The following is a 27,199-nucleotide window of genomic DNA, read 5'->3' on the forward strand; positions in this document are numbered from 1 at the left end:
TCTGGAGAAGCAAACAATTCTGTAGTGAAAGAGTTTGAGCAGTCATGAGGATCATCCCTGGTGGCCATTCATTTTAAAAGATCCTTCCACCATTGGAATGTTGAGGAATATACTTCAAATCAGTTTCTCAGGTAAGAAGAAAGATTACTAAATATTACTGTTTTGTAGATATTTGCTGTAATTTAACTCACACTGTCCCTTTTGCCAGATGATCGTTTTGCCAAACAATATAAACTGAAAGCATAAATTAGTTTAGATGCAAGAAGGGCCAATCATAAACAAGACGTATATTGCAAATATATGTTTTATGAAGTTAAATATATTTGTGATGAACATATGGAAAGTTAAAATATGTGAAGTGAATGTTGAAGAAATGAAATTATTCACAGACTGCCTATTGAAAGACCTTTGTCTTTCCTTTGCCAGACAGAACTAAATACTGTGTTCAAACCTGTCTAATAATTTCCTAAATAGTATGCCATAGTCCATATGTTTGCTATACAGCAGTCTTGTCTGCTTCTTCAGCCATAAAATCACAGACTAAACACAATTTTCTGGCTTTCATAGTAAGTTGACAACCGAATTTCCTTTCTACATAAACTGAGTTAAGAATGTAATAGCAAACTATTAGGTAGTCTTCTGTTTTAAAGGTTGAAATCTCTATTGTGTGGAAAATCGAAGTGGCTTTTGGTGTGTGCACGTATAAGTGTACTTTCATGATTGTCATTTGAGTGCTTGTAATGAAGAGAGAACATAGTGTGTTAGTGTGTGTTTTTTTATGTTTTGATGGCATTTTCTTTGATTGGATCTTGGTAGTCTCTGCCCAACAAATCACATCACACATGTTGAGATACAAGCTCGTTCTTACATTTTCAAAATAAATAATTAGCTAGCATTCGTGATACATAATTAGATAGCAACAAACAAAAACAAGCAAACAAAGGAAAAGATCAAGGGATTTCAAGGAAGGCATTACATTAATTTAGTAGTTTGAATTTTTACACAATTTAATGTAATATATATCATTTAAGACATTTGACTGTCTGATCTTAATGTGACTGCTGCTCTAAACCGACCGCTTACATTCAGTGACTGACTAGGCATGCAGCTATGGTATGTGTAGTAGGGAGACAGATGTTGGACGATAATATAGTTGACCACGCCAATCTGGCATCTCACATTTCATGTGTTGTGCAGTGTACAGCTAGACTGTGCCCTTGACTTCTGTGCAAACAAAAGCAATGACCCATTGCGATGTCACTGTGCATTATAGCATACTTGGACTTTCTAATGTATTTTTTCATTAAGAATCCATTCTGTTGTCATGATGCATTATTGGTAGCATTTTGAAAAACTGTTGGATTGGATGTTTTATGAGACTTTTTTTTTCACACAACTGTTTTAATATTCCTTTAACACATCTAGTCAGGATACAATTCCCCACATCTGCACCTTGATTTTAAAAAAATATCTTATAAAACATTAAATCCAGCTTCTAGACTAAGATGAATTAATATGTGGAGAATATATTTGCAGTGGAAAAGGGAAAATTTAAAGATTCACTGAGTCCTGTCTAAGCTTCTGCATTCAAATTAGGAGAAAATCACTGTCTGATGTATTCAAGTAAGAAACTGTCTTGGAGAAAGTTGCATAGTGTTTTGAAAGCTTCATCTGTAAGGATATATGGTAGAGGGTGATGAAGAAGAGTGCCGCAGGTAGTTCTAGCTTGCATGCTAGTTCGCTTTCATGTTAAACTGCAAAGGAGAACATTCATTTCCAGCACTGTTTTGCTACTGAAACACACAATTGCACAATGTAGTTTTTGTTGGTACACATCAAAAGTTGTTTTTTCTTATAAAAATGACTCTTGTCTTGTAAAGTACATTAAAGGGTAGTGAAAACCTGGAAATTTGAATATACTGATGCAAATCTGACAACATATTTAAGGAACTTTTAATCCACAAAACCTTAATTTTAACTAGAGATGGACTGATCCGATATTACGTATCGGTATCGGTCCGATACTGACGTAAATGACTGTATCGGATATCGGAGAAAAATAAAAAATGTAATCCAATCCATTAAATATCAAAAAAGCACCTCACAAAACTTTCGACAAGGCGTAACTCTCCTCATAACCGTAGCACGTGGGAGCAGTGTGGTGATAGAGCGGCTACCAATCCGGCATTTCATCTCCGAGGAAGTGATCCCAGAGAGAAGTAAAGCAAGTGTGTAAGTTCATCTCTGAATGTTTGTAAAGCATTCCCGCGTTAAGCTTAACAACCGATATATGGAGCGACTGCCTCTTCTCTCCCCCTCCGTCTTCTGCTGCTACTTCAATCATGAAACTGATCAGTGATCAGCTGATCGGCTTTTCTGTCGCGAGTCCGTCTCTCTTGTTTGTTTATCTCCCAGAAAGAGGACACCAGCGGCTGAATAACAGAAGCATGTTTAAGCTTGATAATCTGTTGCTAGAATGTATTTAATATTACTTTCTACACCAGGATCTTTTCTACGTAGCTGACGGCTGGTAACTGTGCAGGGGCGGATCTAGCAAAGTTTAGCCAGGGGGGCCGATAGGGCATTAACAGGGAGAAGGGGGCACAAAGACATACTTTTCTTTCTTATTCTCATTTAAAATGTTGAGCTTTTATTAAATAATTATCTGAATCTTACACCCAAAGTTTTACTCTGATGTAAAATGAATAGAAGTCCATTACTGTATATAGTAACTATTAAGTCTAATATACCCTAGTAAGCTATAGTACTTTTTCCTTTGGGAAGGTACCATCTGTGCAGTCTGCAGTTCTGTTGAAGAACGATGTTGAATCTATTTAATTATTCTTGAAAAATAATTTATTTCTGTGCAATTATTTTCACACTGCATCAAATTAAATTTGATTACTTCGATTAAGCATCATGAGGTGGAGGGTGGGGGGTGGTTCCTTATTTTTTCGTTTTTTTTTTTTTTTGCTGGGAGTTTTAGAGCCCTATTAGTTAGGTTGCTTACTCTTTAAAATACCAGAATAGGGAGGATGGAGTAGGTTTAAGTTTATTAGATTGATCAGTATTGCTGAACTATGAAATATTTTGGGTGCAGTGTATTTTTTGCATACAGGTATAACAGAATAGCTTTAGTGTTTTGTTTTGTTTTTTTGTTGTTGTTTTTTTTAACTTGAGTATGAACTTATACAAAAAGCAGCAAGATATTAAAAAAACAGTTTTATTGATTAAAAAACACACTATATCGGATTCATATCGGTATCGGCCGATATCCAAATTTATGATATCGGTATTGGTATCGGACATAAAAAAGTGGTATTGTGCCATCTCTAATTTTAACAGATGAAAAGGTTTGGAGAAATCATTTTGCAAGTTAACTTTAGTGTATGGCTGTATGTTTGATCAGAGAAAATGCCAAAGCAATTAAGAAAAACTAATACAATATTGTACATGGCAGACCTCTGTTTTGTTTCTGCAATACATGTATTTTCCTTGTAAAGGTACATTTAGCTGTGTGCACTGATGGTAACTGACAGTGGAATTTTATGGTAGATTTAAAGACTCAAAGAGCTTGTTTTGAAATAGACAAAGGAAACAGACTAGAATTCTTAATCCTTTGATAATGTCATTGGCAATGCACAACCTCCTAGAGCAATATATTTAAGCATATTTTAGAGGTAAAAAGAAATTTAATATATGTGCAACTGCCCCAACAAATAACCCATATTTTAGCTCGAGCTGATCAAGGAGGATAAAGGCATTTTGAGAGGGTTTCCTCTCACTTTTTTGAGTGAAGTAAATATTGGGCATAAATACACAAAGACATTGCTGCATTATCATTTTCATCTATTTCACAGTAGTAAAAGTGAAACTTGTTGTAACTTTGTAATACAGCAATAAAATCTGTGAAAATAGTAGTGGGAAGCTAAGGTGCAAAACATTAAATCTGACTGAGCTATTCCATTGCAGAAATACATAAAACATCCTGATCCTATTCAGATAAAAAAAAAGGTGTTATAAAGTATTCACCACTAATTTTCCTAGTTTACAATGGGTAACAAATGAAATAAAAAATCTATAAATGCTGTCCAAACATATACACTGTTGTTCTGTCACTTTTACTTTGAAATATGTTCAAGTATATGTTAGAAAGGAACAGTAAAATATAATGCCTGACTGCGGAAGAAGGTTTGTAATGACCTTGAAGGCTCATCAGTATGTAGTCTTTTCACTTGTAATTATAGGGGGCTTTCAAGACAGTGAAGGGGAATATATTTTTTCTGCATGGGCACCTACATTGACACATTCTCCCATGAGATTCTGTTTGATGTGAAAATGGCAGACTGCATAAATGTGTGTATTAGTGTGAAATTAATTTCTCTGCCATTTAACAGCGTGAGGTGATATGTGGTGCTTATTTGTTTGAGATTAATGTATCTCATATTTTCTGTTTATAGACAAGCATGAATGTGCATCCACGTAGATTAATGTAATAAGAGCCCCTGCAAATGATCCTAGCATGTAGAACTAGTATATAGTAGTTAGCTAGCTTCCTGTGTTCCTCATTCAACAAGCAGTGATTTACTTTGTTACGGTGTGACCTCATCATCTAGGTTCTACGATACCCCACCTCCACCTCACAGCAAGAGCAGCCAGCTCACATACACATACAGAGAACATACTCATGGTCACACACAGAACAGAATCGAAGGGGTCTATGCAGAGCTGGAGAGAAAGAGAGAGAGAGAAAGAGCGAGAGAGAAAGCGAAACAGACGAGGCGAAGGGGAGGGAGTGTGGATCATGCATGTGCATTAACTCAGCACAGCAGCAGCAGCAGCAGCAGCAGCAGCAGCAGCAGCAACAAACAGAAACAGCAGCACAGGAGGAAAAAAGAGAAAGAAAGACAGAGAGGGGGAACTGGAGGGAGGGTTGTAGTCTAAGGCACAAGAACAATAGCTGCAGAGGACTGCTTTCCATCTCCACTAAAAGAACAACGGAGGAGTAATAGAAGGAGGAGGGGGTGGTCATGATAGTAATGAGACAATAACGGAAGAGAAGAGGCACACTGTAGTCAGTGAGGACTGAAACCAAGGCTCTTCTCTTCTCTGCTCTCCATGTTTTTGGGGACTCAACGTTCCCTTGCCTTATTCTCCAAACCCAGAGGAGGATGTCTGTGTCAGGGAAGAAGGAATTTGACGTGAAACAGATCCTCAGGCTTCGCTGGCGCTGGTTCAGCCATTCATCCCAAGGTTCGGCTGGTGGAGGAGGCGGTGGGGTTGGTGGTGGAGGAGGTTACATTCAGCAGGATGGCCTGGACCACAGAGGAACGCCTGTCCAGGGACGACTGAAAAGTCACTCGCGGGAAAGAGGTGTTGGAGGTCTCCGGAAGACTAACAGCCCAGTACACAGCATCTTGGCACCAACGCCAGGCCCCACACCTGTCTATGTCAGAGCAGGTCATCAATCATGGCATCATCAGCAGAGCACCATCCAAGGTTCCCAGGCCAGCGAAGATTCTTCAAAGAACAGTTCTTCTCCCAGTACAACAAGGAAAGATGACACAAACACTGGCCAAGAAGATGTAAAGAGTTCCACAGAAGACCCTGCAGAGCTGGAGGCCAGAGAAAGGTATGACTGTTATTAGGTGTTAGAAATTAGGAGACTGTGTAAAATGCTATAACGGTCACTTTTGATCATATACTCAGTTAGCAGACACTGGTTATGGGATGCTCTTTTATAAATACATGGTTTCTTCAGGTTTCACAGTGAAAATATAGCTACTGAATAAAATAAGCAACTGAAAAAAAAAAGAAATATTACACATTAGGCAGTATCCCCTTGATTAAATTTTTAAAAAGTGTTTGTTGTTATCAGTAAAAAAAAGAGAACAACCCAACTTTAAATAATAAAGATATAACAGTCATACTTAAAAATGGCTAAACATTGTGAAACTGCATTTTAACTTAAATATTAGCTGTGCCATTATGCATGTAGATCCTCTAATTATGCAAAGATTAAATGAACTGCACAGCCATCATTTTCCAGTTTACTCAGGCTATTCAGCTTCTACCATGGCTCACCTGGGGACAGCTCACTCTCATTGTCCACAGCATGTTAGGCAGGATGAACCAATAAAACATCCTTTTAATTATTCATTGAACTGAAAGCTGAGGCTTTTCCTGCTCCTCTGACTGTGTTGTGGTCCAGGTTACATGCACAGTATTCCTTTGAAAGAGTGTTTTTGTTTTAACAAGGCACACTATGGCATTCTACTATAGAAATATAAAAGGATAGCCGGAAGGAGTGATTACATCACATAACAAGTACTGGACCTATAAAAAGAAGAAGCAGTGCAATCGCATGAATTATCTAGACTGCCGAGCACAACTACATCCACTTTATGAGCTAAAAGCTATTCAAGCTAGTGGCTGGTATATGATGTTTGATTTATTTTCTAGCAGAATGTTATTACAAATCCTATACTGAAGTGAGTTTTACAGCTATAAATCCTTCCCCCTGCCTTTTCATGTTGTGTTTTTCCTCTGATTTCCATGTGATCCTACAGCTTCTTCCAGGAAGTAAATAGGTTAGAGTTCTATATGTGTGTTGCTGTGTGTGTGTGTGTGTGTGTGTGTGTTTGCATGCGTGCACACACTGTCTGGCAGAAGACTAAAAGCACGTCATATTAAAGATGAAAAGACCAAGTTTCCTTTTATCTCGGCTGTGACATTCTAAGGTGAATTGGTCCTTAAGCATTGCTGATTTCTGTACGCTTTTGTTCTGTACACCTGGTGAGGAAGTGAACAATGAAAGTAAACCTTCCCCTATGTTTTTGTACAGAGCTCAGTGAGAAAAAAGCACCTAATTCCCAATACATAGTCTCTACCTACAGCCAAAAACGTGTCAATATGAATTGAATAGATATCACAGTCAGTGGATGGTTTGGTTCTCGGGGAAGAACATGAATAATTCTCAGCTAAGGTACAGTTTTGGAATCAATTCAACATCCTGCACTGTGTGTTGGCATAATTGGCAGATGTTCATATTTTTTGAGTCCCTATGTGTGAAAAGTGCATGCATAAAAGATGTGACTCACAGTAAAAATGTGTAACGGTCTGGCTCTCGGGGACCTTGAGTTCATGCTGGTCATGTAAAATACAGCACAGTCGTCACATTCACACGATTCTGAAATATTAAAATGGTTCTGTTTTTGTTGGAGCATATACTCTGCTCTTATGTGTTTGATTGTAGCCTTATTCATTTAAGACATTATCATGACTTATTTTACATTTTGTTTTGCCAGCCTAACCTGTGAAAAATCGAAACAGAACACGACTCTTCAGTACTGACAGACATTTCATCATTTCCCATGTTAAAATTCGCCCTGTGAGCAAATGCTTTATATGATGACGAGTCCAATATTTTTTGATCATTCAGTACAATAAATAGTTGGAAAGTAAAATTTAGTCGTGAGCAGTTATTGCAGAAATAAATAGGTGCATTGCATAATGCCACTTTTCAGTCACGGCTGTGCTTAATGGAAATACACCAACTCAATAACTGTGAAGGAGTACTTGCTGGAAATGACTTTGGGATGGATGTACGATGTAGCCTGGTGAATTACACCAGTGGCTGTGTCACACATCATGGCTCACATGTTCATCTGCAGCTAAGCAGATGTATGGATGTCACTGAGATATGCACATTCATTTACTCTACCAGCTGGGTGGCCTTATTATGTCTCACATCATAAATCCTTGACACATAATTTGTGACAATCCCTCAGGCTGAATCTCACAAATGAGTTCTGCTGGCAGTGAAAAACACAAAAGTTTGGCCTTTTGCTACAGCTAGGAAATACCTGTCAGTCATTTTGAGATATATGCCACTCAGTGACTAGTTTTCATTCATATAATGTCTTCGTCCCACCATTTTCTTTCATTCATAGTAGAATTCAACTCAGATTACTGTCAAACTGAATTATCTGGGAAATTCAATGAAAACTGTGCACCTCTTGTGGCTGTATATTTACAAGATTATATGTAATGTTGTTATACCAAAACATATAGAAAGACAAAAAAACTGACACATGCAATGAGTATTTAGATAATAACACAAAAAGTCAGTGACACATTTATGCTGTGGTTACAAAACATTTGCTGTCCAAGTTACTTCTACATACTGTGTGTGGAAGCTATTGAATCAAATGTAGTGTAGTAAATGGGTTGCTGTTTCCCACACTTGCTCTTAATGCCCCAAATGCTGCATCTACATACTATATATTTGCTCTGTCCTCGTGACTCTCATCCAAATAGCTTCTTTCTACAGTTGACAGAAAATATATGGCAGAAGTTAACCTGAATGGAATGGAAACCCTGACCTTTCCCACATAAACACTAACAGTGGCTTGAGTCAGCGTGCTGTTACTATGAATGATATCTCAATTCCCTCTCCACCACCTTGGAAAAGAAATACCACCACCTTACCCCCTGTCAGCAGCAGTAATTCAGATATTTGTCCAGTTCTTCATAATGGCACAAGGCTTATTAGGTCTATGTGTGACACATCCAGTTGATGCATCCTTAAGATATTTGTAAACTGCAAAACACAAACTTTCTGTTGTAATCTTTAAATTACACCCGGAGGGTTTAGGTGATTGTGTTATTGCCTGTAATAAATTGTGAATGTTGTTTGCCCAATCAGCGTTCTGTATGCCAAAGGCAATCTTAGATGGAAGCTAAAGATGAAGCCAGAATTAACATAAAAAATTTCTTTGTGCTTTGAGCAATACTGAGAAGACACGCATTATGTGCCGCCCACATTTGGTAATTTCTGTTCAAATGAGACATGAATTTTTATGAATTTTCCGTGGATACCATAGAAGGGGCCATGACTTGGTTCAGCAGTTTCACTCATAGCACTTTGCACTGAAATAGATTAAGGAGGTGCAGACTGCGATCAGTTTTATAATTATGACAGACTAAAATATAAATCAATCACAATATGCACAATTACATAGCATTGGTAAGATTTAGGAAAATGCCACGTTTACCACATTTAGTGGCCCCCTTGTAAAGTATAGAAACTTTAAAGTTACAACTATAAACATTATATAACAAGTACCTTTAAATATCCAGTATATACAAGGTTCCATTGAAATGGTAAAATGGTAAATGGTCTGTATTTGTATAGCGCTTTACTAGTCCCTAAGGACCCCAAAGCGCTTTACACATCCAGTCATCCACCCATTCACACACACATTCACACACTGGTGATGGCAAGCTACATTGTAGCCACAGCCACCCTGGGGCGCACTGACACTGCTGTAAGATCACTGACTAATTTATTTAGCCACGAACATCAGATTTATATAAATTATGCACAATCCACAATATGACATCCTCATACCTTATGCAAGTTAACCTGCCACCAGCAAAGCAGTAAGGAGATTTCTGCTAAGATCTGCACATTTTTTCACTTACAGGACGCCCCCAGCTCCTAATACACACATGTGCATGTGTTTCTACATTTGTGAGGACACTCATCTCTTACCCTTTTTGTTTTCTCTTGTTTTGCTTTCATGACCTCTGGGATCACTGAAAATATGACACGGGGGAAAAAAAGCAGAGAGAAAACTATATTTGTGCAAAAATATCATCTCAGTCTCGATGCCTGGATCAAGTTATTACAGCCAGTGTATAAAATCTTTCCAACATAAAGCCCAGTGGCAGTATACTGACTGTCAGAGTACAGAAAGAAAAGGATCTCATTGAATATATAGAGCTGGCACAAGCTGTATTTGTAGGAATTGTTGGATTTTCCACACAACTCAAGCTACTCAGTAGAATTCTGGGGAAAATGGCTGCTCTAATCCATTTTCAAAGATTCATTTCACATTTGGCACTCACATAGAGAGATGGAGTTGACATCAGTTGGAATAAGAACGAAAATTTCAACAACATATCTGACACATAAATTTATAGCTAAAAAGGTTTAAAAGCTGATGACAAAACTACATAAACAGTCTAACAATCCTTCAGGTATTTTAAATGACCTGCTGTCTATTATTATTTATTCATGTATTGTTTGCATGTATTTATCTGTATCTTGTGGTCAAAAGTTACACAATTGGGCTACAAGTCCTGACAAATGCAATAAATATTGCATTGCCTCTGCCTCACCTGCATAGTGGAATTTTTAAATATGCAGTGTCTCAGAAACAATTAGTCACACTGTGGTGTGATAGCTCTGAGAGGGTGTGAGGAGCATATGACAAGACTTGGGGTGATATGTGCTCAGTGAAGGAAAACTGATGTAGTATAAGGTGTGATGATAAATAAGGCAGAATCTCCAATTCTGTTCTAGTTTTTCTTATTGTGTTTTGTCTTATTATTTAACTTCTTATAGTTTTGACTTTAAGTAGATGCAAAAAAAAAAATGCTTCAGTTTGTACAGTACAAAAGAAATCTGGATGCTCGTTGACAATGCGGCTTTATGTGGATTGCTTTGTAGTGTGCCTTGTGCAATGTAGAGCATTGTCTGTAGGGCAGCTTCTTTGGAGATGGGTGTTCTAGGGTTTTAGTGCCTCTATAAAAATGGGCTATACCTGTGATGATCCAGCCCACTATTGGAAGCAAAATATACACCTCAGAGCAAATTTACTGCTCCCTAGAATGTGATACCAAAGCAATTAGTGTCGGAGAGATTGGTAGGCATGAAAAATCCTTACAGCATGCCTTGGAGCCAATACAAAGGCAATGCATCTCAGTTTTATGGCCCAACTGTTTATTCAGTCTTGTTTGGTGTTCCTCTCCGAGACTCTGGAGTCAGTGGGGAATATCATGACAGGGCAATAAATTACATTTGAATTTAGCATAAAGTCTCCCAATAAAGCTTAGACCATAGGATATGGTATAACTAGTGTGCTGTATAAACAATGCCTGGATGGAAAATGTTTTAGCTTTTAATAGTGAAAGAGGAGAAAGTCACACGCTCGGCTGAAAATTTTTATGATATTAATCAGGATGTCAATAAAACGCCCTCCATCTTTCCTGCAGTATCAATCCCACTGCATGCCAATATATTGCTCTGCCAAGCTTTACAGGGTTTTCGGTTCATTTGTATTGACAAATCTGTAACTTCACTGGTTTATGCAGCTCTCATATCAGCATATGAGTAGTAATGAGCGGGGGACATAAAGTGTTGCTTAAAATAGCAGTGACATTTTTTTTCTTGAGCACTATCAGTCTTTACACAGTAGAAGCGCCATGAGATGACTGTAAATTCCCCCAGAGAGACGGCTTGGGTGTTTATGTAGCATAACAAACAACTCTAAATGTCATTGAGTAGACTTTTCCTGTGAAGGACACCAAAGCGACTGGGCTGCAATATTTGCCATGAGTGTGAGGGATTACTCGGATGCCTATAAAACAGCATGTAATCTAGCAGCCTATGGGGACGGGGACTCAGCCTTACCACAATGCTGTGAGGAACAGGCTGGTTCACTTGTTAAGTCGCTGTTTTTTTGGAAAACACACATGCACACCCAGATATGCAGAGGCACACAGGAACAGGCAAAAAGGCATGCGCGCATTCTCGCTGCAAAGCTGTTGCATTGATTGTGCTGCTGGCTTGTCCCATTGGACTGCAGTGCTTAGTTATCCACTTATGTGTGGAGTTTAGTCCATAAGAGTTTTAATTTCAGCTTAGAGTGGCAAGAAAGATGCAGATTCACTGCAGGGAAAAAAGGATTCAGGAGTGCAATGTGTCCAAATAAGCTCTTTTGTGTCGTTGGTAATTTGCTGTTTATCTTGCTGTGTACAGCTATTTAATTTTGTTTTTAGTTCATATTTGGACAGATAAAGTTAACAGCAAGTGAGAGTAATACACTTTCTTGAATAATTTGTCACAGCGCTGCTAACTTGTGTTTCCTGTCTTCTAGAAATGGAGTCGCTGCTCCTACATTGGTATTAGATTTCATAAATGACAAAATCATGCAAAAAAATAAATAAATAAACAAAAGCAAATAATAAAAAAATCCAGATGAATGGCTGAATTAAACAGATCACAAGCAGATCCACTGAGTGAACACAATGGATCTGCTGATACGTCTATTCAGCAGCATATTTTTTCCCCATTTAAAACTAGTAGATTAATGTTTTTGCTTTGTTCCCTAGGCAGCTTTTGAAATTAAAAAAAAAAGTCTCTTTTAATTTTCTGATGATGGGAAAGGTATACAAACTCTGTGTTCACTGGTTTGCATCCTAATTTCTATTCCACTGTGATCTAATTACACCATTGCCCAGCCGTATTCCTGCATTACAGCTTATTCATGGACAAACCCTGTGATCCATTGCATGATGTTGTCAATATTGGAGCCCTTAGTTGAATGGCTGAATTAAAGAGATCACATGAAATCTCATGAATGCTAAGAACCATTGTGTTCCCTCAGTGGATCTCCCTGCATATTGTGTCAGTTCATCATAAACAAACAAACAAACAAACAGACAAACATTTAAACATGCCTAGATTCCATACCTATAGGGAGGGGCAAACTATTTTTAATGCTGTGTTAAAAATGCAACATGTTGATTATACCGCACAGACTGTAAAGATACTGCAGTCATACAGTCAGGGTTAATTGTTTTTATATTTTTAAATTACACCACGTCTTTTTTCTTCCTCTCTCTTTGCTCTTCTTCCACAGGTTGGTTCTGAGCACCTTCTCCAGAATGAATACCAATTCCTCAGATGAGTTTTTCCAAGCCACAAACCATGCGGAACAGACATTCCGGAAAATGGAGACCTACCTCCAGCACAAGCAACTGTGTGATGTCCTCTTGATAGCAGGGGACCACAAGATACCGGCTCACAGGTTGGTGTTTGTGCCTCTGTCTGCTTTGATTTCATTAATTACTTACTGCTTTAGATCAGAGTTAAAAAGAAGCTCATCTGGATGCACTTCGTTAAGATAGCAATGCAGGCAGTCAGACTTTGGTCTGGACCACAGTTTGCAATAAATTTGGTCAGTTTGATCTATATGGGGGATAATTGGATGAGCTTTGAAATTCAAAGAAAGTCTCTTCTGATTTTCCGGTGACAAGAAAGGTATGCAAACTCAATGTTCACTGGTTTGCATTCTAATATCTCCTCCGGTGTGATCTAATTACACCATTGCCCAGCCTTATTCATACATTAAAATCTGTACATGGACAAATATTGTGATCCACTTCATGGCATCTCTTGACTGCTGAGAACCATTGTGTGGATCTGCTTGTATGTCTATCCACACGGTATATTATGTTAAGGATCTGGTACGTTCCACAGTGCCAGAAAAGAAGTATCTTAGTAACTTAGTTGCCTGAATTTTTATAGCTGGATTTTTAAATTCTACTTTCAGATACAATCATGTAAAGCAAAGTTTAAACCATAAAAATCCATATTAGAAACCGTAAGCGCGTGTGAATGTATGCTGACTGATTTATTCATTCACATTTCCTTCATGAATCCACAAGCTTGTTGCTTGAGCTTGCTAGACAAATTAGTTAACATAATTACAAGTCTGACCATTGTAGCTATTAACATAACATACTGTATGTGGGATAAAATAATTTATCACAGGCTGACAAAGTGGAATCATACAGTGGTGGAAGGGGGCTATAAATCACTGTAAAATGGAATAAGTACACTGACAGTACATTATGAATGTGGTGTATTGAGTCATGTGAGGCATGCTGTTTGTTAGGAAGCAGAGCTTCATTTGGGGGCATTCTTAAAACCACAAGACCATAGATCTCCCACCATGTAACCCAATTCATTGATCTTTTTTCTTTATGGCAGATTGGTCTTAAGTGCTGTGTCGGACTACTTTGCTGCTATGTTCACGAGTGACGTGAGAGAGGCAAAGCAAGAAGAGATAAAGATGGAGGGAGTGGATCCAGAAGCCCTCAGATCCCTGGTTCATTTTGCCTACACTGGTGAGTGCTTATAAAGACATTCACTAGCCCTTGTAAGTAGTTATGAGACTTCTGAAATGCAGCATGATTAAAATGGATCAATAAGACAATTCATCATAGAGCTGGCAGACTGGGCAGGACTTCAACACAAAATTGCTTCTTTTTTTTAAACTGGGCAAATGGCTGTTTGGGAAATATGCTTTAATCAAAATATCCACTTTTTACAGTTTAAAAGTTGTGTGGTAAAAATCATAATAATGGCTATCCTTGTAAAAGATTTTAAGTGATTTCATTATTAATGCTATAATTTAGCTGTTGATGCCTTTTATTTGATTCAAATGTTAATCGCAAAACTGCTTCCATGCAGTTTCGGTCATGTGTTGTTTTTCATGTAGTTTCCATGTTGTGACATTGCAGGTGTCCTTGAGCTGAAAGAGGAGACCATTGAGAGTTTACTGGCAGCAGCTTGTCTCCTCCAGCTTTCACAAGTCATCCAGGTTTGCTGTAACTTTCTGATGAAACAGCTTCATCCCTCCAATTGCCTGGGAATTCGTTCCTTTGCAGATGCCCAGGGCTGTGTGGACCTGCTTAATGTGGCTCATAACTACACCATGGTAGGACTATGAACAGAGCCAGACCACATTTTCGTGGTGGGCTGCATTATTCAGATCATAATAAATAATGGGATTGCACTCATCATTGCACACACACACACACACACACACACACACACACACACACACACACACACACACACACACACACACACACACACACACACACACAGGGGATTCTTTAATCATAAAAGACATAACTTTAATACGAATTTTTAAAAAATTTAGTTTCATTACTGTGCACTCACAGGAAGTAATAACCAACCGAGTTCCTGACACCGCTTGTTAGGATTTATTTGTTTAAGATATGCAATTACTCTACATTTCTGTGAGAAATATTCCTGTTGGATTAGGATTCACCCACATGTTCGTCAGATAATTTCTTGCTGGTCATGCAGAACTGACAGCACAAGACAGGCGTTATCTCCTAAAGGACATCTGCTCACTCTGTTTACACAGTCCCCATCCGAGACCAGGAGGTTAATCTAATCATAAAACTGCACAAGAGGCCCAGCTTCCTGTTCAGTAACGTCAGTAATGAGCAGGGATGTTCGGGCTTCCTGGAAGACTATCCTCTATCCCCTCAGCTGAAGATTTTTGTTTTGATAAGCTTGTTTTTTCCCATTGCAGCACGGCAGCTTCTGACACCGTTTTCCTTCATGAAAGAATACTTTAATGTTCAGTATATACACGTTTAATATTATATAGTGTCATATTGCAATATTTTTCCAGCTATAAAATACTTTGATTTCCACACAGGATTTCAATTAATACTTGACAATTTCGGTTTTGTAAATGAATTCTGATCTCAGGAAAGAATAAAGAGCAGTCTTTGTTGCAAACCAGTGCAAATTAAATAGTAATCAAAAGTTTTTGGAAGGTAATTTTCCCAGCCTCGCATTAGTTTAAGTATTAGTTTTTCAATTACTCTTTCAGTTAAATCAGTTAATATCCTGTGCCGCTGGTCTCGTTTTCTGAGGAGTTTACTTGACTGCTGTGAGTCTGCCAGTATCTACAAACACATCCTTTTAAATGGTTATGAAACAAACTTGGCTAAGCTTTCAATTTTGTTGTAAGCTCTTCAGCATTTGCAGTTACAAATTTATTGGTTTAACGCAATGTCAAAGATTGAGCTGGATTGAGTTCCTCCCTTCTCTTTAGCACCAGAGATCAATAGATGTCCCTCATTTCATTAAGGCTCTCCTTGCTAAGCTCTTAAAACCTGCCCTCAAAAGATAGATCGGACTAACACTGCAATGTGTTGCATGTTGATGATCAATAGCATGCTTGTTTCTGGTTTCATGCTTTCTACAGTGAACACTCGATTTGTTAAAGATTATAATGATGAATCCTTTACTGCTTTGTTTAAAGCATAAACAGTGCAGAAAAATGGCCAAATGTTGGACATACCATAGATGCACATATGAGCAGGAATGTTTTATATATCATCTCTAATGGAACTGCCCAGAGACAAAGCCCTTGAAGAGGTAGCCATGCAGTGCTTTAATATTGCCTGGGCTTCTGGCCAATAAATGGAAGATTAATCTTTAGAAAGGCAATAGAAAACAGCTTCCATCAAACTTGGAACTGGACACACCATTGGTGGGATTGTAATGGAGGTTTCCAGAGCCTGTTTTTCATTAAAGACTTATAAAGGCTTATTGGTATCATGTATGATCAGCAGAAAAAATGCCATATTAGCTTAAGAGGAGGCTTTTCGGAGCGAATGCTCTATACCAGATTGATTTGTAGTCTGTTGTTATGTGGATCATTTTATTTACTGAACTAAGTTAAACAGATGATGGCTTCATCTGTTCTTTGGAAAGAAATAATTTGAGAAATGGAGAGCGATTCACTGCGGTTATCGGTTATTGGAGATAAAGACCTTCAAACTGGCACTCTCTACCTCTCTTCACGTTCATTTTTCTTCACCTCTCTGTCCTTGTGCCACTTGGACCTCAGAGATGTAGAAACATACACAGACACACACAAAATGCTGCACCAAGCGTACTCCTCGGCTAATAACTGATGATTATCTGTCTCCTCTGCGTCTCCGCTATGTTCCAGGAACACTTCCTCGAGGTCATTCAGAACCAGGAGTTCCTGCTGCTCCCCACAGCTGAAATTGTTAAGCTGCTCTCCAGCGATGACATCAATGTTCCTGATGAAGAGACGATCTTCCAAGCTTTGATGATGTGGGTGAGGTATGATGTCCAGAATCGACAACAGGACCTCGGGGTGCTTCTTGCTTACATCCGCCTACCCCTACTTCCTCCACAGGTGAGACAGCCGATCAGGACTGTAAGTCGCTTATGCTTGTGTTAGAGCTTGTGACTGATGATTCGGATGGTACAAGTCAGCTTGGCTTCATTACAGAAGGTGTGATTTGTGATCTTTGATACTCTGTCCAGGTTGTAACTCCTCATTTTATAACTTTGTTAACTTAAAATGAATAATGAAATGAATAGAAATAATAACTAACACGAACACAGTTCATGTGATGTAAAATTATGCTGTATTTCTGCAAGTAAGCACTGACTTACAACTTGGTCATCTTGATTTAAATAACCTAACAGGAAACAGATAAGCATTTTTGACAGATATGAAGCATGAACATATCTGTTTTTTTTTAAATGGTATTTTATTTTCACTGACAAATTTGCTTTCCAAAAGTAATTATGCTCAAGTTATTTTTTTTTTATTATCAGTATGCAGGAAAGTAACCTGCAGCATTATTGTTTGCAAAATGAAAAATATGTGGAAGATATGATACATAAGGTTTTTCATCCATGGCTTGGGAGATGCCATTTGCTGCAAGGCAAATAAACAACAGAAATGAATCATTGTTTTTTTTCTTCTTCTCAAAACTGGTAAAGTTCTTTTTAAGTCTCGCAGGCATAGCGGTATCAATGAATAAATGCAAAAATATATGAAAGTGAAATGTCTGAGAAAACCCACATAAAAAGCAACTTCACTGCAGTTTCTGTAATGTGCGGAAATGTAAGAGTGCTACTATTTCTCAGAATAGAAAGAAAAGTTTAGCTCTTCTGCAGTGCATTTACAAAAAAGAAGTAAAATCATTCAAATACAGTGTGTTTCATATGTCTTTGCTGTTTTATCTAATTGCAATAATTTATATAGTGACTTCCTTTAAAGTAATAGTTTGATGATAGACAAAGATTAGATAATTTTGTTTTTGCTTTCACCCCATTTTAATTAAAACATATCATAATCTTAATTTTCAATGCTGTTTTGCAGTTATATATATATATGACATCTTTTCCAAAGGGATTTAAAATCTACACATTATATTACAAATACCATTCCACAAGAGAGATTTCTATAAATACCATAAACATTAGAAATTTTCGGCACACATTATAATGCAGCTAATTTTTATTTTCTTGAAATATAGCTCCTTGCAGATCTGGAAAACAACAAGATGTTCTCTGATGATCTGGAATGTCAAAAGCTGCTAATGGAAGCCATGAAGTATCACCTTCTACCTGAAAGACGCCCAATGTTTCAGAGCCCAAGAACAAAACCTAGGAAATCCACTGTTGGTGCACTTTATGCTGTCGGAGGAATGGATGCTACCAAAGGTATCCGACATAGCAACTTACTGTTTATTGAATGTTTATTGAAGATTAAAAGCTCATCTTAATCTTTGTTTTTTGTTGGTATTGGTTCTTTTGGTATTGGTTGGTATTGGTTCTTTTCTTTTTTTTGTTGGTATTGGTTCTTACTGGCAAAGCCATCTGAAGATGGCTTTGCCAGATGTATAAAAAAGAGAGAGCTAGCTTATACACAATTGTTCTAAGTGTATGGCAACACAGGTTATCTAAATTGCGGTATTTTGTTTTATTTCAGGCTCTACCACCATAGAGAAGTATGACTTGCGAACAAACACTTGGGTCCAGGTTGGAGTCATGAATGGGCGCCGGCTGCAGTTTGGTGTGGCAGTGATAGATAATAAGTTGTACGTGGTTGGAGGGAGAGATGGACTGAAGACGTCCAACATGGTGGAGTGCTATAACCCCATCAGCAAAGTGTGGTCCACCATGCCCCCAATGTCAACACACAGACATGGGCTTGGTGAGTGATTGGCATATAACTGGCCAACAGCATATTATTATTTACATTGGCATTCATGCATTTTTAGTAGCATTATTACTATGTCTGTGTTCTGAAACTTACTTGCCTTTCCATGCACATACATGGAAAGAAAAATGTAGGAAAAACATGCCATACTTCTTTTTCAAATGGAAAGCTATAGGTAGGAAGAGCAGCAGCAAGCCTTCCATACAGAACAGAACAGGAAGCAGTGATAACAGCTCTGATGCTGGTTAAATCAGGCACAGTATAAAAGGAGGACCTAGGGTAGAGGTGGGTTGCAAAGTAGCTTGCAAATGCCCAACAACTGTAGGAAGTTAAAAAAAATATAAATAGCACATTGCATATGAGATTTCCCAAATGAAAGCATTTCATCAGCTGAACTCTTTGCTACTGTAGGCTGGCACTGAGATCATCTTATCTGCAAGGACTGTGGTTGAATTCAACTTTGTGACTTTGTCTTGAATATTATGCTGCCTAATGCCAACTAACTGGAATGATCATTTCATTACAAACTGCAACCCATCAATTTTCAAAAAAAAAAATTCATTAACTGCTTTTATTTCATGATGAAATTTTTTTTACAAAGACATAACACATATGGTTCTATATGTTTCAGGTTTCAGCTCAGTTAACCAAGCAGATTTTTTGAAACACCAAAAAGGATACATATTTAGTAAGGTCACAATTGGTAGGCTGTTAAGAAATTTTTTTTTTTTTTGACATATACCTTTGATATTTTTTCCATTCCACTATCAAAGCTTGGCAAGCTGTGCTGGCCCTGCTCTTCCTTACCCTTCCCTGCCCAATAAATCTCATATCAGAAGCATTTTGATTCACAGTTGAAACACGTCTGGGTAACAGAGGAGGGAGATCTTGTCAAAGCATTCAGCTCACTCACACAGTGTGGTCGGAGGTATCAGCAAGCCCAGGAGATCACACTGTACAGATTACCTGCGCTGTCTTTGATCTTTCACGTACCAAATATCTCTTGGTGCTTTGCTTATCTTGTGCATATTTTCATTCTGAATATGTTTTAACTTAGTGTCTACCAACATCCCCGCATAGCCATTTCCTGCTGTGTGCTTTATGGGTAAAGAAAAGGAAAAAAACGTGTTGTTTTTTATCCCCAACCCACAAGCCAGTAATAAAAAGAAGCCTCACTACAAGACCAGTTTTCATTTGACAGTGTTTATGTCACTCGAGGTTCTCTGAATGCGGTCTTGTCCTCATGTTTCCTCTAAATAATTGAACTCTCACCAAAGGAAATAAGTGTTTTCATATAAAAATCCATTGTGCTAAAGCACCCTCTGCATTGACGCTGGTGGAAATAACCATTCCTATGTGACTGGGGGACGAGGAATAACAAAGCAGTTTTATAGTCTTCCTGTTTTCTGAATAGCTTTGGCCAGCTGGTTGACTCACTCTGCTCTGTTCTAAAATGAGAAACGTATCTCTGCTCAGACTCTCTAAGAATAACATTCACTTGGAAATCTTTGGACTTCTTTCACTGATTATTCTCTTAGATGTTTTAAGGTTTCTGTGTTCGAATACCTTTTTCATGTAATTTTGGCAAAAATGTTTGTTTCATTTAACCTCAGTGAGGTAAACACATGAACATTTGAAACAACTTAATATAATTATGCAGACAAAATCACACATGATCGAAACACGCATATAAAATATTAAATATTCTCTTTATTTCGTTATATTTATAGTAGCAAATATTTATAGCGTTTGATTTTTTCATATGCAGTATCTAATGGGACAATTCATCTTATTTATCTTTACAGCATTAATTGTTTGGATAGCATTCATTTCTTATTTCTATTTCTGCAGGTATTGCTGTGCTGGAGGGTCCCATGTATGCCGTAGGAGGCCATGACGGCTGGAGCTATCTCAACACGGTGGAGCGCTGGGACCCACAGGCCAGACAGTGGAACTACGTGGCCAGCATGTCGACACCACGGAGCACTATGGGAGTCACAGCACTTAATGGAAAGTAAGTTGCTATGACCCCCATCTTTGTCTAACCTGTTTGACTATCCCATCATAGCCTTTTAATTAAAATGTGCAACCTTAAACTTTAATGCAAAGTGTGCTATTGTATTTCCGCTTGCCTGCCTCTGAAGCCATTGCCCTCTGCAAATTAGTACTAAGAAGGCAGACATTTGCAGGCAATTCACACTTAAAAAGGAAGTCTAATTGGAGTATGCTCTTTTTTTAGGGTGCTGCCGTCCATAAATTCTACTTTTCTACTTGACTGAAGTAAACTTGCATATAAGGATAGCACAGTTAGTCTTTATTCCTGCACCTCTTAGTCAGTTTTAGCTATTGATTTGCTGGAACAAATGTTTTTGCAGGCAGTAAACTTGCAGCTGGATTTGAGCATGAAATAAAACAAGTATGGTTGTGTAACTCACAGTGCAGTGGTCCAGGAAAAGCTGGAGCACAGTATTAATGCACTATTAGTTCGACAACATTATACTTCCTTTGTGGTCTGCGTCAGATAAACTCCAAAGTGGCTGTGCAACAGTGCAGCTCGGAGCAAAGGCTGCTCTGATTAGTGTGGTAATTTATACAGTATAATCTAGACTCCATAAATGCAAAACACTTGATGTATTTGTATGTATTAAATACCTTACAACACAATTTAAAAGTAAATTAGGCAAATAACAGACCAGCTTTCGGCCTAATTTGAATATGTTTGTGTGCTGAAGTAGAAAAGAAGCTGCTGCTCCTTTGAGCTACAAGCTACATTTAACCCACTGATGTTATCTTTTCTTATCTAAGAAAACTATCTTTGAAAAACGTTCTGCTCAGCACCGTATCATCTACAATCTGTCTTACTATCACTGTTCTGATAATGTTTAGATAACAATTCTGTTTCGAAGCACGCAGCGGCTACTCATTTGTCGAATATTCGTTCATAATTTTGCTTAATTTACTCGAATCTTTCAGACTATTTGCAGTTGGTGGTCGAGATGGAAGCTCCTGTCTTAGGTCGATGGAGTGCTTTGATCCACACACCAACAAGTGGAGCATGTGTGCACCAATGACCAAGAGACGAGGAGGAGTGGGTGTAGCAACATACAACAACTTCCTGTACGCCGTGGGAGGACACGATGCCCCTGCTTCCAACCACTGTTCTAGACTCTCCGATTGTGTTGAGAGGTCAGTAAATGCACGTCCTCATCTCCAGAGTACACAGAAGACAATGGTGTGTTTGGACTGATGTTCATTGAACTCAGTAATGGGTGGGGTCAAGTTAGGAAAATTTCTCAAAGGAACAAAAAGGAATTCCTCTTGATCCCCACCCTGTTCCTGCATTTGGAGACATGTCTGCATTACGCAATACCCTATTGTAGAGACCACTGTTGCTATACATGGTTTTATGTTATAGTATCTGGCACCATCTGGTGGCCACAATATCCTCTTTAGTCCAAACCTGAGGTAAACCCATTGGCGTGATTTAAATACACGTAACTGTTTTTTTTTTTTTTTGTTTGTTTTTTGTGATAAAATACAGACATCATTTTTTCTAGGACATCACATTTTACTCAGATATATATATTCCCTCTTGTCATGGTGATGCACTGGTCAGTACTGTATAACTTTAGAGGTTTATACCTACTGGTTGAGTAGGTCCTTTCAAGAGGCTGAAACTCCAGATACACCCCTAGTACAAAGAACAACTTTACTGTTCTACCCACATGTTTCAGCCTGTAGCTGAAACAGCCTGTAGCATTCTGGTATTATGCAGTTCTTCCACGGTGAGTGTGTCTCACAAAGATAAAAGGTTGTGCAAACAGAGTAGAGATGTCTGGCACAACTTTCAAGGTACACAGAGCAGAGCAAAAGTTGAAAGCGGTACAGTGTTGTTCTTCCATGAAGAGCAAGTCTAAAAAAGATAAAATGTTGCAAGGCTACAGGCTGAAATCTGCTGGTCAGGCAATAAAGTTGTTCTTCATACCGCATGTGTTGCTGGAGCTTCAACCTCTTTAAACTTTTGTTCTTTTCTTTGCACCTTATTAGCAGATGAAGTTGTGAGTAGAAGTTTTCAGTCTTCAGTCTTCCTCCTACAGTCCAAACACACATTTGGTAGATTAAGTGGTGATTATGTACTTGTGTATATGGTAGTGTGTAGTTCTCTGTCTCTCTGTGTTAGCCCTGTGACCTGTTCAGGATGTACCTTGCCTCTTTAACTTTGCCAACTGGGATAAGTTGGATGAGCCGTTCGATATACATTGTTACTGATGTACTTTTAACAAGCAGCACACAATACTTAATAATAACAACCACAATTCACACTTTTTTCCCATAGTGGACGGATTTTTAAACATTTGAGTGACTGTTTTGTTCATAAGCATAAAAAGTAAATCAAATGATGCCTCTTAACTTCCAATATGGACAAACAGATGAAAAAAAAATCTTTCTGTGGAAAATTCTGTCTGATGAGTCAAGTTCTCCCTGGACCGAGCATCTGCCAGCTGCTTTTGGAAAGACAGCTTTGTCTTTTGCTTTAATGTTTCACTTTAGTTCTCTGTGACCATTCAGACATCTGTGATTAAACAGGAGGAACATAAGGCCGTTCCAATTAGTGGGGATGAGATGCTGTTAGACTGACTGAGTAAATGAACTTTTAGAGAAAATGTTGTTTCGCCATACTGAGTAATGTAATGCAAGGCCAGTTGTTCAACCAAATATTTTAATTACAGGTATGACCCAAAGACGGACACCTGGACCACCGTGGCTCCCCTCAGTGTTCCCCGGGATGCGGTTGGTGTTTGCCTGCTGGGTGACAGACTTTATGCAGTGGGCGGATATGACGGCCAGTCGTATTTGAACACTGTGGAGTCCTACGATGCACAGAACAATGAGTGGACTGAGGTAATTGCATTAACTCAATTTAATGAAACTGCAAAAACAAAGTTATGAAATATATTCCTACTATTTTAGATTAGAAAAAGTATGAAAAAAATCCAGCGGAGAAAAATAAATAGTTTAAAAAGTTATAAAAAGAATAAAACTTTAATAGAACTGCAGATATTTTGCTAGAACAGTTACAACCAACATCACCGCTTCAGTTAAATCTGAAGTGACTGAATCCTATCAATATTTTATAGTTGCTTTTCTTTTTGCATGTTTTTTTGGTTTAAATCTTGACCCTTTGACCTCCTTACCAGCATGAAGTAAAACAGGATTTTTTTAAAAAGCCATCCTTACATGAAAGACTGATGTGTACCTCTCTGTCTTCCTGTAGGAGGTCCCTCTTAACATTGGCAGGGCAGGCGCCTGTGTGGTGGTGGTGAAATTGCCTTGAGCGTTTTGTCTCAAAACAGCATGGGTAACAAATGAGGGAGCAGCAAAGAAGAGTGGACAAACAAAACAACAGATCAAGGACGGTTCCTTTGAGAGTCATGCTTTTATTTTTTCTTACTTTAACTCGCCTCTCCAGAATTTTCAGAGGGAAACACAGACAGAGCCTTGCCCATAAACCAGTGTTGCTATCATTAGTGGACATGCCTGCCCACTGGGAAGGACTTGTTCAGAAACTGGAATGCACTGCACATTCTTCACATTCTCGACCAATCAAGAATTTTCATAGACTCGGCCAAGCTGCGGAGAATCAGCGCCAGGCCTTTGTTGTACGGCTTTGTTATACTAGTTTTATGAAAAGTGATGTGAATGTCTGCAAGATTACATTTAAAACTTACAGTCTGAACAAATAAGCCAAACTCCAGGTTAGTTTACATTTCTACGCAAACATTTCGTACCAGTACCATCTCACACAATATATTTTTGGGATTAAATCTCCATTTATAGCCACTATAATGAAAATTGTTGTAACAAATAGAAATAACCGTACCAGTGTCTTTCCTCATGGGTGGTCAGAATCACTTCTGAAGCATAGGAGACCACTGTGAACACTGAGGGTTGAAGTAAAGCAATGAAATGATCTTTTTTTTCTGAATAAAATATTTAGACGTTTTATTGCTTTTATTTTGCTTTTTTTAAGCCTGTAGCTAAAAAACACCAAAGTCATTTGCTTGTTTTAGATGTCTTGTTACTAGTTACATGTTCTAAAGGTTTACAAATTTGTGAATTACAGAAAAATATATCACATTGATATTTCACATTGCTGTACAGATTTTTGTGAACTTTCTGAAATGACATTTGTGTTTATAGGATCATGCCTAAACCAGCGCCCTCAGATCACTACAGTCATTGCTGTTCATTTGGCTTCCTTCCTGGGCATGCTAGCCGAGTGAATGTTTCGTTTGATTTACATAATATTATATATGACGATCATTACCGTCCTGTCTGTATTTTTAAGGATATAAGACCTTCTGAGTTACATAGATCTTTTTTTTTTTCATCACAAACCCTTGCAGTGGAATCAGGTGCATCTAAACCAGCTATGTGAATCTATGACAGCTTTTATTTTACACGTTACCTGCAGCACTAGGAAACCTGATTGCCACAGCACTTCACTATTGCAAATGTTTCGAATTTTTACATTTGTAGTTGGTATATCTGTTTAGAAAAACGAAACATTATGACCTTCTTCTTAATAATTTGTAACTGTAATTCGAACACGTTCTGGGGCCAAATGCTAATGTTTTTATCATAATTTTGTACAGCATGAGAACCAATAAATAAACTGACTTCAGTCTTCTCTGCATGATCAAATCCATGTTTAGAGTTGTGGCCCCACACCGGGCACATTTTCATTACTCTTGTTGTTCTGCTTCAAGTAAACATAACCGATTCTTTGACTAAACAGGCTTGGAAGCTGCTTTGATGTCTGTCAGCGTTAACCTTAGTTTTGTTTTCGCTGCAGTGCCCTCTTCTTAAATCAAGCAAGCATGTTTGTTGATATTGCTGTGTTTTTTCAATCTCCCATCAACAGAATGAGGACCAAATGCTTTTGCTTGCCTTTGTTTTTTCCCCATTGTTTACCCTTCAAATAGTCCCTTCAACCCACCATCCTCTAGCTTGTTTGGTAAGATTTCAATCACTTTCGCATACATAATATTGGCTTATGTGTCCACGTGTGCACTTTTTTTTTTTTTTTTTTAATTTTCAGGAACCTGTTGGTGATTTTAAAATACACAGCATATTAGACACATAACAGGAAAAAAATCCCTTTTGCACTTTCCTTTTTTTCACGTAATGTAAAGATTAATCGTCTTCTCTAGCTTTCTATTTTTGTTTATCTGCATCTTTTCCTGCCAGAGCTCATGAGGGAAATCAATAAAAGGATAATAGCTTTGATCTAAACTCACCTCTCAAAGTAAAATGTGGAATTCCTCAGTATATATCTGTACATTAATTTGAGATGCAGTGCTGTGGAAATATGGGGCCATGATGATTAGAATTACTTTATTCAATTTGGTCCTGCGAAGATTGCAACAAGATGCAAATATACAGAATTCTGTATACTCATCTCATAGTTTACCTCAGTATTGCCTAATCTTTAACAGCACCGTCAGACTAAGCTGCTTTACCAAGTCAATCTAGTAATAGGTTAACAGCTGCAGTACACACATGGATACACACTGAATTGGCTACGTGACTGAACTAAGATCCACTGCCTCAAATCAAAATTTAATTCTAGTTTCAAGGGCCCAAGAAAATGTGTTTGTGCCACAACATGTTGCTGAACACCTCTGGAAAAATATATAAAATATTAAGATCCCAATGGGTGGAGTAGCTTGACTGTTTCTGAGCTCAGCCGAGATTCGTGCAGATTTCAATGCAGATTTAAACAATGAAATGTTTAAATTCGCATTCATTTAGCTGAAATGCAATGTTTAGCATTTTCACGCTGCACATTTCCATGCTGACTCTACTCAAATACATGCTTTGTTGCCTGGTTCCTCTGCTTCTGAAGCATTGCGAAAGAGCCGATAAAACATGTATGACTTATAAAATGTGCTTAAAGCTCTGAGAAAAAGACAAGTGGATTGTATGCACCATGAGAAAGCACAGCACAAGGTAGTAATGGGCGATCAGTTTGCAGTGCACATGTTCCAAAAAGCATTTGCAATGCAATATTTAATTCACTGTTTTCTCAATGAGGTTTAGAGACAAAATATGGAATATGCATCCCTTGCTTGAGTTTTGTTCCACCAGTATCCTGCACGCATACTGTAGGCTCTTGTACGGTGAGGTAATTCTATCATAAATTATCAAGAGAGGGTGCTGTTGCACTGCAGAGGATCTACTTACTAAGGCTAATGGCAAATCAAAATCTCCAATACCATTACTGTTCATAATAAATGTCAACCGGCATTAAGGATGCCAAGGACAAATACTTGAGCTAATAACCCTGCATAATTGTTGAGACATGATGATGAAATGTTTGGAAATTGGATGTTAAGGCAACTTGTTCTCTTACCTTCGAATGAGCGTTTTGCTGAGTTTTAAGGGGAGCTTGAAGCTTCTGAACGAGATGAGTTCTGACTTGTCAGGTTTTAAAAGGATTTTGGCTTCACAAAAGTTTGAAC

General features: G+C 38.1%; 1 protein-coding gene across 3 annotated transcripts; it reads left to right on the forward strand.

Moving 5' to 3' along the window:
• klhl4 (kelch-like family member 4) lies at window positions 1-25,359 on the forward strand. 3 transcript variants are annotated; one of them, XM_082548607.1, is made up of 12 exons: window positions 1-131; window positions 5,166-5,632; window positions 12,711-12,878; window positions 13,844-13,980; window positions 14,377-14,573; window positions 16,641-16,853; window positions 17,989-18,175; window positions 18,444-18,668; window positions 20,526-20,688; window positions 21,648-21,860; window positions 23,405-23,576; window positions 23,950-25,359. In XM_082548607.1, the coding sequence occupies exons 2-12, from the start codon at window positions 5,172-5,174 to the stop codon at window positions 24,007-24,009; spliced, it is 2,196 nt and encodes a 731-aa protein (XP_082404733.1). In that variant the 5' UTR covers window positions 1-131; window positions 5,166-5,171; the 3' UTR covers window positions 24,010-25,359. The 3 variants fall into 3 exon arrangements, with proteins under 3 accessions (XP_082404733.1, XP_082404735.1, XP_082404734.1); XM_082548609.1 differs by lacking the exon at window positions 5,166-5,632 and having other exon boundaries at window positions 2-131; XM_082548608.1 differs by lacking the exon at window positions 1-131 and having other exon boundaries at window positions 4,236-5,632.
• Window positions 25,360-27,199: the final 1,840 nt, after the last annotated feature.

Source organism: Aulonocara stuartgranti (genome assembly GCF_965226115.1).
Source record: "Aulonocara stuartgranti genome assembly, chromosome: 2".
Lineage (NCBI taxonomy): Eukaryota > Metazoa > Chordata > Actinopteri > Cichliformes > Cichlidae > Aulonocara > Aulonocara stuartgranti.

Coding starts and splice junctions, on each gene's coding strand:
- klhl4 (XM_082548607.1), top strand. CDS start 5,172: ATGTCTGTGTCAGGGAAGAAGGAATTTGACGTGAAACAGATCCTCAGG. Junction 12,879..13,843: donor CACAAGATACCGGCTCACAG/GTTGGTGTTTGT, acceptor TCTTTATGGCAG/ATTGGTCTTAAGTGCTGTGT. Junction 21,861..23,404: donor CTCTCCGATTGTGTTGAGAG/GTCAGTAAATGC, acceptor TTTTAATTACAG/GTATGACCCAAAGACGGACA.